At 41.0% G+C, this 12919-nt stretch overlaps 1 protein-coding gene across 1 annotated transcript in view; it reads right to left on the reverse strand.

Annotated features, from left to right (window-relative positions):
• The window catches only part of NRDE2 (NRDE-2, necessary for RNA interference, domain containing), a 47846-nt gene that overhangs the window by 32695 nt on the left and 2232 nt on the right, over positions 1 to 12919 (reverse strand). The window contains exons 2-3 of the mRNA XM_047795576.1: positions 1898 to 2006; positions 242 to 475 (exon numbers count right to left, since the gene is read on the reverse strand). Coding sequence (XP_047651532.1) covers positions 242 to 475; positions 1898 to 2006 — 343 coding nt within the window. The remainder of the gene's footprint in view (positions 1 to 241; positions 476 to 1897; positions 2007 to 12919) is intronic.

Consider the following 12919-nt stretch of genomic DNA (forward strand, 5'->3'; position numbering starts at 1 on the left):
GCAATATTTCTCAAATAAAATCATGGCCTTACTCTTTTTTTAAAATGAAAGTTTTCTTTTCTTAGGTTGACCTAATGGTAGGGCTCTTTCTGCTTTTTCCCAGCTTTACTAAGGTATTTATTGACTCTATTTTGATTGAGCGGCTAAATATTCACTCAAATATCTAATTTATCACCAAAAATCAAGGGAGAAATAATTCAAGATATGAAAAATCACAGGTTTTTGAGAAGAGAAAACCTACTTTGGTTTCTCTGATTCCTTGTTTCCATCTCTGATGCTTCTGGAAGGTTTGTCCTTTTCAGAATCAGTATCTGACTCGGATCCACTGCTGCTTGACTGCCCACGTTTTCTCTTGGTTTTCTTGTGGTGCTGATGCTTCCTTTTCTTTTTTTTCTCTTTCTTCTTCTTTCTGCTTGTTTGTGTGGGCTTTCTGTTAGTGTCACTTTCATCTGAATGCTCTGATTTCAAAGGACTCCTGTTTAGGAAAATCAATGCTAGAATTATTTTCAAAAGAGAATTAGGGAATATGTGTAAATAAGTATGCAAATTAACAAATAAGTAAAAGGAAATCCTATAAATGTCCACACAGACATACTATTTGACCATATATTATACAGCACCTTTCTGGATTAGAGCTCACCTTCAAGACTTAGGAGTTGGACCTAAAATAACATCAGGTGAAGAAATTCTAATCGTAATAGCTTCTAAACCTACACTTTCATATCTACACACTTTTAAAGAAAAATAATCTACCAATTATTTTATCACAGTTTTTAAGACACAATAAAAGGTTTGTTTTCAGTCCTACATATTATGCCAGCATGACCTTATTGCAAAAAAAAAAAAAAAAGGTTTATCTCTGGTTTTTATTTATTATTTTTTTTAATTACTCAATGAATTTATCACACCTGTAGCTGTACAATGATCATCACAATCCAATTTCAGGGTCCTGGTTTTTAAAAGTTACAACCAGCTCTTCCTCATTAGCGAAATATCTACAAACACCACCCTCCAACACATCAACTATTCTCAATTTCTAAAGGCCTCTTATGCTTTTAGAGTACACGGCTTCCCTGGGCTCATCAAATTAGTAAGATCACTGGGTCTCCACTTGTGAGAGAGTTCATTTCTTAGTCCAGTGAGCTATAACAAAATCCCTTCAAAGCTGGGTACAGATGTGTGCCATTTTGCTTTCCCCAAAGTTTTCATGAGATTTTATTGTTATTCTGTTATTATACAAGCTCCTTCTATTTTTGTAGGCAATTTCTATCTTTATGCAACTAAAGACATATCTGAATTACAATATTCCAAAGGTCACTAATGAGGTTAATAAAGTTACTTAAGGATCACAGTGATGCCATTTCCCTTGTGGCCTAATTATAGGCAGTAACTGTGTCATGTACTTGCCACTGCAATGCAAAGGGGAAAAGGGGGATAATCCATAAGAGTGAAGTAAGGGAAAACAGTCAAAGATCACCTCATTAGATGAGGTAAAGGGAAGAGTTTTACTTAACTCTTATCACAGGGTTTTCTACAGAGCATCATTCAAGCTAAGCTATATATAGATGGTACACTGACAGAGACTAAAAACCCATCTATCAAAAAACTATCTTGTTAGAGTTCCCGTTGTGGCTCAGCGGTAATGAACCCAACTAGTATCCATGAGGATTTGGGTTCAATCCCTGGTCCTGCTCACTGGGTTAAGGATCCAGCATTGCCGTGTGCTTCTGTTAGGTAAAAGACACAGCTCAGCTCAGATCCTGTGTTGCTGTGGCTGTGGTGTAGCTGCAGCTCCAATTCGACCATTAGCCCATTAGCCTGGGGACCTCCATATGCCTCAGGTACAGCCCCTGGAAAAACAAAACAAAACAAAACAAAACAAAAAAAAAACAGCTACCTTGTTAGTGCTGTCCCTTGAGAAATAAGTGGTGTGGCCTCTTCAGTTTGTCGGCTCAGAGATGTTATGGTTCCAACACAAAAGCTTGGGTTGCTCAGCCAGTCTAGTTCTGTACATGCAAAAGGAAGAAAAGATCAATGAAATTAGCTCAATCTGATTTCTGAAGGAGGAAATCCATCTTACCAGCTGACATCCCAATGCACAACCAATGTCTGCCAGACCATCTTGAACAGTCCAGAGAAGCTGAAGGGAATCCATGAAATTGTTCATTTCACAGGGCATGGGGCTTTAACACAGTCTAAGATATTTAAGACTGAAATCCTCTTGTGATATGAGGCTGCAGCTTAAGCAAAAGCCATGTAACGAGTGTGGCCTAAAGTGCAACAAGGCCATATGAATGCCGTCCACATTCTAATGAGCATGGAAGCACCCAAAGCATTAGGTTTTAATGACCCCAATTCCAAAAAGTTAAAAAATCAAATCATGCATAAAAGCCCACTATACTTAATACTACTAAAGAAGATTAAGATATTTCTTCTTTAAAGAATATTCCAAAGTGCTGCCTTAGTGTAATAACTGAACCTAAGTCTTTCCTTATGATGGCCCTCCTCTGTGAAAACAAAAACACAAGGTGTCAACTTTTCTAAATAATACTGAAATTAAATAAAATTCTATAAGATATGAAAAATGATTATCTCTGGGCAGTGAGGCTAAATGTCCAAAATTTTTCTTATTTCTGCTTATCCATTAATATTTAATTCTTCTATTTCTGAATTACTCATATTCTAACTTTTAGGGGTTTTTAGCTATGAAGGAAAGAAAGAAAAAAAAAGCATGAATGGTGATAGCAAGGGGGCCCAGGGAGGGGCGTATTTTGTCCTGCTTTGTTTTAGGATGGGAGGCCAGAGTGTATTCACATACTCAGGAGAAAGAACCCAGGAAAAGGCTGAAATTAGAGAGAGAAGTTAACTACATTTTTTAAAGTTATACTGGGATATAAAATTATATACAAGGTTCACCCATTTATGGTGTACAATTCAATGGGTTTTAGCATATTTAGAATTGTGCAGCTATCACTATAATTTTAGAGCATTTTCATCATCTCAAAATGAAACCCACACTTATTAGCAGTCACTCTCCATCACCCACTCCCTGCCCACCCACCCCACGGCAATCACAATCACTAATCTACTTTCTATCTCTAGAGATTTGCATATTCTGGACATTTAACATAAACAAGATCTTACAATATACGGTGGTCTTTTGTAACTGTGTTCTTTCACTTTACATAATGTTTTCAAGGTTCATCCATGCTATAGCATGTATCAGTACTTTATTCCTCTTTAGTGCTGAATAATATTCCATTTTATAGGTATGCCACATTTTATCCATTATCCATTGCTTCCACTTTTTGACTGTTAAAAGTAATATCACTATGAACACATGCACAAGTTTTATTTGCACAATATATTTTTGGTTTTCTTGGGTAGGTATCTAGAAGAATTGCTGGGTCATATGGTAACTCACGTTAAGCATTTTGAGGAACTGCCCAACTATTTTCCAAACTGACTGCACTATTTCACACTCCCATTAACAAGGAATGCAGACTCTAATTTCTCCACATCCTTGACAGCTTCTTACTATCTCTTAGATTATAGTCATCCTACTGGGGTGTGATGTATTTCCTCATTGTGGTTGTTTTTTATTTCTGTTTTGGTCTGCCAGCAGCATGCAGAAGTTCCTGGACCAATGATCAAACACATGCCACAGCACCGACCCAAGCCACAGCAATGACAACACTGGCTCCTTAACCACTAGACCACCAAGGAACTCTTGCATTACGGTTTTGATTTCCACTTCCCTAGTGACTAATGATGCTGCGAATCTTTTCATGTGTTTATCATCCCTTCATATTTAAACACAAATAGTAATTCAAACTCTTTGCCCATTTTTTTAAATGGGTGGTCTTTTCATCATTGAACTGTAAGAGTTCTGTATATATTCTGTATTCTAGTCCCTGATGGTAACTGCATATCAGGAAGAGATACTGGAATGTATGTTCCATGATATGGTTCCTTCTTTTAGTCACTGCTGCATCACCAGCACTGAGAGCAATGCCTGGCATACACTCCAGTAGGAGTTTAATATGTGTGGAAAAAAAGGAGATGGGAGAAAGAAGGAAATTCCTAAAGAGAAAAGTACAATATAAAGCACGAAAAAGGGAAAGAAGAGAGGAGATCTAACTTATCGAGTGCCTACTGTAGGCCAAGCAAGAGGTTAAACATTTTACATCTTTTTCATTGTTGTCTTTTCAGGGCCACACCCAAGGCATATGGGGATTCCCAGGCTAGGGGTCTAATCAGAGCTGAAGCCGCCAGCCTATGCCACAGTCACAGCAACACAGGGATGCAAGCCACTGTCTGCAAACTACACCACAGCTCATGGCAACACTGGATCCTTAACCCAGTAGCAAGGCCAGGGATCGAACCCATGTCCTCATGGATGCTAGTTGGGTTCATTAACTGCTGAGTCACAACAGGAACTCCTATTTATTATATATAGTAGTGTGTATCTGTTAATCCCAAAATTATCCCTCCCCTTTCCTAGTTCTTTTTTTGCTGCGCCTGTGGCATGTGGCTGTTCCCAGGCCAAGGATCAAACCCATGCCACAGCAGTGACAACACTGGATCCTTAACTTGCTTCACCACCAGTGAACTCTGCCCCTTCCTTTTTCTTTCTTTTTGTCTTTTTAGGGCAGCACCTGCGGCACATGGAGAGTCCCAGGCTAAGGAAAAAGGTACTTTTGCCCGATGGGAAGTTGCTCCTGCCCCCTGCCCCCGCTTTGGCATATTACCAATGAACATGTGTGGAATATTAAAAGTAATAATCATTAGCTCTTAGGCCTAGAAAAATCTGGGAGATCATCTAGTCCAGAGATTTTCAAACTTTAACCAAGGAACTTACTGTTCAAATAAAATTTTTCAGGAAAGTCCAACATGAGAACAGAAAAGGCAGGGTGTTCTTGCTGGGGCTTCACAGGGAGGAAGTGGGTCTGAGAAGGCTCTCTGAGCACAACCTGGATATCTCCCTCAGTCACAGATCCAGTTAGAGGTCCAGAGAAGTTAGGTCACATGGCCTAGAAGTCATGGTACACCTCTGAACCCCCGGATCTGCGATCCCCCACCCTGTCCTCACTAACCAGGCCATGGTGCTGCTCTTCACCTCCACAGCTAAGGAGCTGCCGTTGCCATGAGCTGTGGTGTAGGTTGAAGACGCAACTCAGATCCCAAGTTGCTGTGGTGTAGACAGGCAGCTGTAGCTCTGATTGGATCTCTAGACTGGGAACCTCCATAGGCCATGGGTGTGGCCCTAAAAAGACCAAAAAAAAAAAAAACACCCCCCAAAAAAACCCTCAAAACAACTAAGGAGTTGCTCTTCCTAAGTCTCCTGGCAATTGATACAGGTTATAATGGCAATTTTTTTGTGTGTCTTTTTGTCTTTTCTAGGACCACACCCGCGGCATATGGAGGTTCCCAGGCTAGGGGTCCAATCAGAGCTACAGCTACTTGGCCTACACCACAGCCACAGCAATGCAGGATCCAAGCCCGTCTGCAACCTATACCACAGCTCATGGCAATGCCAGATCCTTAACCCACTGAGCAAGACCAGGGGTCAAACCCGCCACCTCATGGTCCCTAGTCGGATTCATTAACCACTGAGTCATGATGGAACTCCATATAATGGCAATTTTCATACTGTAACCTCATTATGTGCATGTCAAGTTTTCCCACTATATTTTAAGCCAAAAGTTAACAACTCAAGTTCTTACAGGGACCAGACAAGTAATGATTACTATGACACTACTGAGAGTGGCCACAGACAAGAAGGAAAAGACAAAACCCAAATATTCTGCCGCCAAATATACTAACTGGTTTACAACTCTTGCCTCCAAGTTTACAGCTTGCCTCCAGTCTTCCCCACTCCCTTCCTCTCAAACCAAAAGCAACATGCGGATAGGAGCCATGAGTAGTCACTCCTGTATTCCCAGCTCCCAACACCCAACACAGTGCCTTGATACAAAGTAACTGGAGTCAATAAATAGCTACTGAATAAATAAAATGAATGAGCATCCAAACCATATCTCTGCATCTAATTTACTGAACTGAAAGAATGTGAAATTGTTAAAAGCATCCCATTAGCTAGGGATAAAGTACAACCTTAGAATTCTTCCAGTCTTCATTGTGAATGCAGATTTAATCAGTAAAGAACAGAATACCTATGTGTTCAAGCTCAGTTCCAGGCTTTGGGGGCACAATGGTGAACAAGTCCCTGCTCACATGGTACTGATATTTAATCATAATATTAAGTGTTCACATAATGCATTTGTGTTAAGTTTTAATTACACAGAATCCTGGAACATTATCTGAGATCAAAAAAGATGCTTTATTAATCAGAATGTAAAGTCCTTTTCTGTCATTTACTAACACCCTCCGACAATCTCCAAATGCCAAATAGGTATTTAGATATAACTGTGTTAACGCCAAGCAGGATATAACATGCTACAGAGAAGACTAACAGGAGCCCGCCTGCCTGGGCTTTAAGACAGACGAGTTTGGTCCCTGCGGGTTAGTAAAGTCACAGAGTGAAACGCCCCTGGAAATTAGCATCTTGCTATACACATATCTAAGAAAGGAAGAAGGGTGGAAATAGCAGGCAGAAAAGCCACTTTAGAACCATTGCCTAATAAAACCAGGCAGATATCTGCAAGGACCATATCATCTGTGATTTTGCAGAAAGTAATACAATGAATCATCACTGAACACTTCAAGCTGAAATGCTTTTTATGATTATGTAAGGTTTTTATATATATTCTCTTTCTCCATAGCTAGTGAAAATGCTTTAATTCAATTCCACTACAGATAGAGGATAGAATATTTAAATTTTAAAAGCAATCTTTTAATCACAGTGAGAAAATATTCTTGCTCTACACCCATTCCCCATCGTATTACAGGTATACCCTCGTTTTCCAAAGTTCACTTTACACCAATTTGCTCTTATCAAAGACCTATATTAGTACCTATTTTCATTAACCAAAAGAAATCCAAAAAAGTGACAAGCAAGACTAGCCTTCGTCGTTTTGCAACGAGCCCTCAGAAAGGCCTTAAGCAGCGACAATGGCATCGCACAACTCCTCCCCGAGGAACTACACTAAGCATCTCAGTGTCGAGTCACCGTGGCTTTGAACTCTGAGTACCCATGCTTATTCCTGATAGACTCAGCGCATCCCTTAGCAAGCCATGTCCTAAATGTTTCTCTGCTTTATGCCATTTTAGCTTATGAAAGGTTTCACTGGAACACTACCTTCAGATAGTGGGGAAAACCTGTATAACAAAAGAGCACTGATCATTAGTTTACCTGAACTCAGGGATGAGCACCAGGGATAATTCAAAAGACATTTCTAAGGCTGACTATATAAACTTATATATGTGTACATACATTAGGGAAGAAGGTTATTCCTTTAAAAAGAATGAGCCACGCCCTTCATTTTGATGGAAACCCTTGATTCTGACAAAGACTCTGAGAGCACAAGCATTCCTACAAAAAAAGCACCAGCAAACACAACAAAGAAGTGTGTTCATGATGGTGATTACAGAGAACCTAAGCAAAGTCAGTCCTTCCACAGAGTTAACCTACAATTTGAGGACACCCAGGGGTCCCAAAGACAAACTTTAAACAACCAAATCCCAACATTCCAATATCACAGTGTGCTTTAAACACACCTTCTGGTGTCAGAAGGACCTGTGCTCAAACACAAGTCCAATTATTTACTGTTTATTAGCTGTGCAACTCTGAACGAAACACTTAATCTCTCCGAGTCTCCTCTTTCATTCACCACTTTTTCAGAGAGTCAGGCATTGTTCTAGGTGCTGGGAATACACAGCGAGCAGGAGAAATCCAACAGAGGCTTCAGGGAGCTGACACACAAGCAGTCACATATATGTGATGAGACGAATGCCCAGACAGAGAAAATATACAAGGTACAATGAGAGCACGTAAGGAGGTTCCCTAATTCAAACAATGTATGGCTCAGAGAAAGCTGCCTGGGAGAAGAGCTCAATAAGACCTAAAGGATGAGGAAAAGGCACGCAGATATGCTCCTAGGAAGCATCTGGGCAGGGGAAGTGTTTGTATGAAAGCCTGAAGTGAGAAAGCACGACTCTCAGTGAGTTCCCATTGAGGCTTAGCTGGTCATGAACCCAATTAGTATCCATGAGGAGGTGAGTTAAGGATCCTGTGTTGCCGTGATCTGTGGTGTAAGAGACAGATGTGGCTTGGATCCGGCATTGCTGTGGCTGTGGCCACAGGTTCGGCCCTAAAAAGCAAAAAAGAAAAAAAGCATGACTCTGGGAAACAGCAGGAAGCTGCTACAGCTGGACCACTGGGAAATAGGGGAGCAGGAGCCAAATGAAGCTGAAGAGGCTTAGGTTAAAAAAAAATATTGGTTTGTGTTTACCCTAAGAGCAATGGGAAAATACCTGCGACTTCTAAGCAGGGGTGACAAAATCAGGCCCAGTGTTTAAAGATCAGCAGCAAAGAATAGTGTTTAAGAGCATCCATTTTGGAGCTAGACTGCCTGAACCTAAATCCCAGCTCTGTGTCTGTTTCCTCCTCCTTAAAAATGCAAATCATAGTATAGACTTCACAGGGTTTTCATGAGGATTCAATGAGTTAATACATATTTTTAAAGCATTTAGAGGGAATTTCATGGTGGCTCAATGAGTTAAGGCTCCAGTGTTGGAGTTCCCGTTGTGGCACAGTGGAAAGGAATCCAACTAGAAACCATGAAGTTGCAGGTTCAATCCCTGGCCTCGCTCAAGGGGTTAGGGATCTGGTGTTGCAGTGAGCTGTGGTGTAGGTCACAGATGTAGCTCAGATCTGGCATTGCTGTGGCTGTGGCATAAGTCAGCAGCTATAACTCCGATTTGACCCCTAGCCTGGGAACCTCCATATGCTGTGGATGTGGCCTTAAAAAGCAAAAAAAAAAAAAAAAAAAAAAATCCAGTGTCATCACTTCTGTGCCTTGGGTTTGATCCCTAGCAAGAATTCTGAATGCCTCAGGCAGTACAACACAAGAGTATTTATATCAGTGAATGGCACATAGCACTTTTAAATAAGTAATTTTAAAATTCTGGCTACAGTGTGGAGAGTGGTTCAGGGAATGAAAGTAGGACTAACAATGGGGAGACTATTAGGAGGCCATTCTAATAATCCAGGGGATGACAGTGACAAAAATTTTGCAGTGGCAGTGAGAAGAGAGGAAAACTAATGAATTTAAGAGTAATTTGGAGGGGAGTTCCCGTTGTGGCTCAGCGGGTTAAGACCTGACGAGTATCCATGAGGACGTGGGTTCCGTCCCTGGCCTCGGCTCAGTGGGTTAAAGATCCGGTGTTGCCAAGAACTGTGGTGTAGGTCACAGACATTGCTCGGATCCGGTGTTGCTATGCTGTAGGCCAGCAGCTATAGCTGCGATTAGACCTTTACCCTGGGAACTTCCATATTCTGCAGGTACAGCCCTAAAAAGCAAAAAAAAAAAAAAAAGTTTGGAAGGACTGGTAAGAACTGAGGGAAACAGGAAGTTCAGGTATGCATACGTTTGGGCTTTGGAGAATGAAGGTGACATTTTCTGATATGTGGACAGAGGAAGAACAGGTTTGCGGGGGGGGGGGGGATGTGCTTAGTTTCTTCCTCAAACATGAACACTACACCTGCTTCTTATCTTCCATCCCAATTCTGCCAAATACTTGATTCCCAAGCAACAATGTTCTAGAGCAGACAATCCTAAATAAGTCTGATGGCATAGGGGATAAAAGCCCGAGAGTGGGAGGGATCATACACCAGAGACTCTGGGCTGCTCCTAACACAAGAGAAGCCTACCTTACCTGTTTGTTGAGAGAATCAATGTTGCTAAATTTAGCCTCCTCAAAACCCTTTGCTGAGTGTGAGGCCTACTTAAGTCCTAGCCTGTGAACAGTACCTACCAAGTGGAGAACAGAGCCACTTTCACTTGCCTTAGTATTGCTCACCTTTCCTACCCAGGAGTTTAAGAGCCACACCTGCGGCATATAGAAGTTTCCAGGCTAGGGGTTCAACCAGAGGTGCAGCCACTGGCCTACACCACAGCCACAGCAAATGTTCCACATAATAAAACAGGATCAAATCAAAATGAAGAAAAACACAATCCCTAAAATTTGAAAACAAATATGCCTAAGTATAGGTTAATCTATGCCTAAGTATAGGTTTCCAATTGGTAAGGAAACCACACAAAAAATTTATTTCAAGTGAAAAAATTTCACTTGAAAGCCTTGTCTACAACCTACACTGCAACTCTCAGCAATGCCGGATCCTTTAACCCACTGAGCCGAGGCCAGGTATGGAAGCCATATCCTCATGGATACTAGTCAGGTTCTCAACCCACTGAGCCACAATAGGAACTCCTTAACTTTTCATTTTAATTGAAACTCTGCACCCACCATTACTAACACCATCTTGTATTTTTACAATATTTTTAAAAAATATTTTTACAATATTTTTAAAAAATATTTTTTAAAATAAGATCAAAAGTATAGTGCTTCTATTTTTCACAATAAAAGACCAAAAACAGTCCAAATGTCCTTAATGGGAACTGGCAGAATAAGGTATGTGGCATCCACATGATGGAGCTCTGTGTACCAGTCACAACAAGTGAGGAAGACTTCTATGCTCCATTCTATATTGGCAGTGGGTTAAAGGATCCAGCATTGCCTCATAGGTTGCACCACTGCAGAGTGATCCCTGGGATTTGAATGCAAATACCACACATTTAAGAAACAGAAAGGAGCAGAGTTCCCATCCTGGCTCAGCAGAAATGAATCCATGAGGACGCAAGATGCCTGGCCTCAATCAGTGGGTTAAGGATCTGGTGTTGCTGTGAGCTGTGGTGAAGTCGCAGACATGGCTCGGACCTGAAGTTGATGTGGCTGTGGCGTAAGCCAGTAGCTACGGCTCCAATTTGACCCCTAGGCTGGGAACCTCCATGTGCAGTGGGTGCGGTACTAAAAAGACAAAAAAAAAAAAAAAAAAGCAGTTGTACTTGTTCATATTAAGGAGGAAAAAAATGGAAGGATATCACTGACTAATAAAAATTCTAACCCGTAGGGAAGGATTAGAGAACAGAGATGAAGTTTTTCCTCTGAATATACCTGGTTTACACATATTTTCAACTTCAACTTCAGAAGCATGTAAATGTTCCACATAATAAAACAGGATCAAATCAAAATGAAGAAAAACACAATCCCTAAAATTTGAAAACAAATATGCCTAATTATACATCCAACTGGTAAGGAAACCACACAAAAAATTTATTTCAAGTGAATTTATAACACAGTAATTTGATAGCACATGGGCTGCGGGATATATAGCCAGGGACAAAGTAGAAGTATAAAGAAATATTGAACTATTTAGTACTAGTCATATTACTATTGTCATTTTTAGCATATAAATAATTGGACAAGCGACACAAAGAATTAAGATTTTCAGCATATGAGGAAAGAAACACAAACAGTAAATCAAAGAAATCAATTTTAAAAATCTCACAGTCTTGGCGCTCCTGCTGTGGCACAGTAGGTCAAGAACCCAACTGCTATGGCTCGGGTTGCCAGGGGTGCAGGTTTGATCCCCAGCCCAGCACTGTGGGTTCAAGGGCCCAGCACCGCCTCACAGGTTGCAGCTGGGGCTAGGAGTCAACCCCTGGCCCAAGGAATTTCCATTTGCTGCAGGTGCTGCCAAATCAATCAATCAATCAACCTTAAATGTGGACTGGAAAGAGCAATACGAATTCATGATGTATTTTTCTCTTCCTGGTTCTGGTCACCGAAAATGTTTAGAGGTATTAACAATTCAGTGCAATGAGTACTCCTAACACCCAATCTGTGGTTTTAACATAACCTCACCAATTTGCCACTAAAAGAAACCAGGGTTCCTTTGAGAAATGGTCAATTCCAGGCCATAACAAAATACATAAGCACTATAAGCTCTGCGCAGCTTTTAAGGCAGAAAGCAAGGAATCAATTAAAGACAGCTGGGTTATGTCAAAAAGACAAAGGCCCAACTTGATCAGGCCCTCATTAGCCAAAGATGGGACAATTTGAGCACTAGAAAAATAATATTCGCAATGGATTGAAATATAAATATGCGGAGTTCCCGTCGTGGTGCAGTGGTTAACGAATCCGACTAGGAACCATGAGGTTGCAGGTTCGGTCCCTGCCCTTGCTCAGTGGGTTAACGATCCGGCGTTGCCGTGAGCTGTGGTGTAGGTTGCAGACGCGGCTCGGATCCCGCGTTGCTGTGGCTCTGGCGTAGGCCGGTGGCTACAGCTCCGATTCGACCCCTAGCCTGGGAACCTCCATATGCCGCAGGAGCGGCCCAAGAAATAGCAACAACAACAACAACAAAAGACAAAAAAAAAAAAAAGAAATATAAATATGCCAAAAATTCACAAGTTCATAATTTAAAGAGGGGGGAAAACACCTCATTGGTCACCTCTAAAAGTTGCCAGGACCCCAACTCATTCTGAAAACTGACAAAGGGAACAAATCAAGCATTCATCTGGCCTTTCCTGCCTCAACTGTATTTCAAGGTATCCCAACCTCCAAGATATAGCCACAAAATGCAGTGTTGAGAAGAAGTTCTTTATAGAATAATTGACACTAATGATCATCTACAGGAGGAATGCTAAAAATAGAAAATAACCATTTTATAACCTCAAAGAAATAGTGGATCTAAGCAATATTCATCAATGGCTGCAAAAATTATTAGGTGAAAGACTGATGTGCAGCTTCATAATGGACGAGTCAGGCCCTCCAGGAACCCACTGATCAATCTTACCACTAAAAGAGGAAAACAAAACAGCACATTCTCCTGATGTGGTTCAACAGTAAGTGCACGGTACCCGCAATGAGGTATTTTCAAGAAAAAATATATATG

The sequence above is a fragment of the Phacochoerus africanus genome, chromosome 9 (genome assembly GCF_016906955.1).
Source record: "Phacochoerus africanus isolate WHEZ1 chromosome 9, ROS_Pafr_v1, whole genome shotgun sequence".
NCBI classification, from domain to species: Eukaryota; Metazoa; Chordata; class Mammalia; order Artiodactyla; family Suidae; genus Phacochoerus; species Phacochoerus africanus.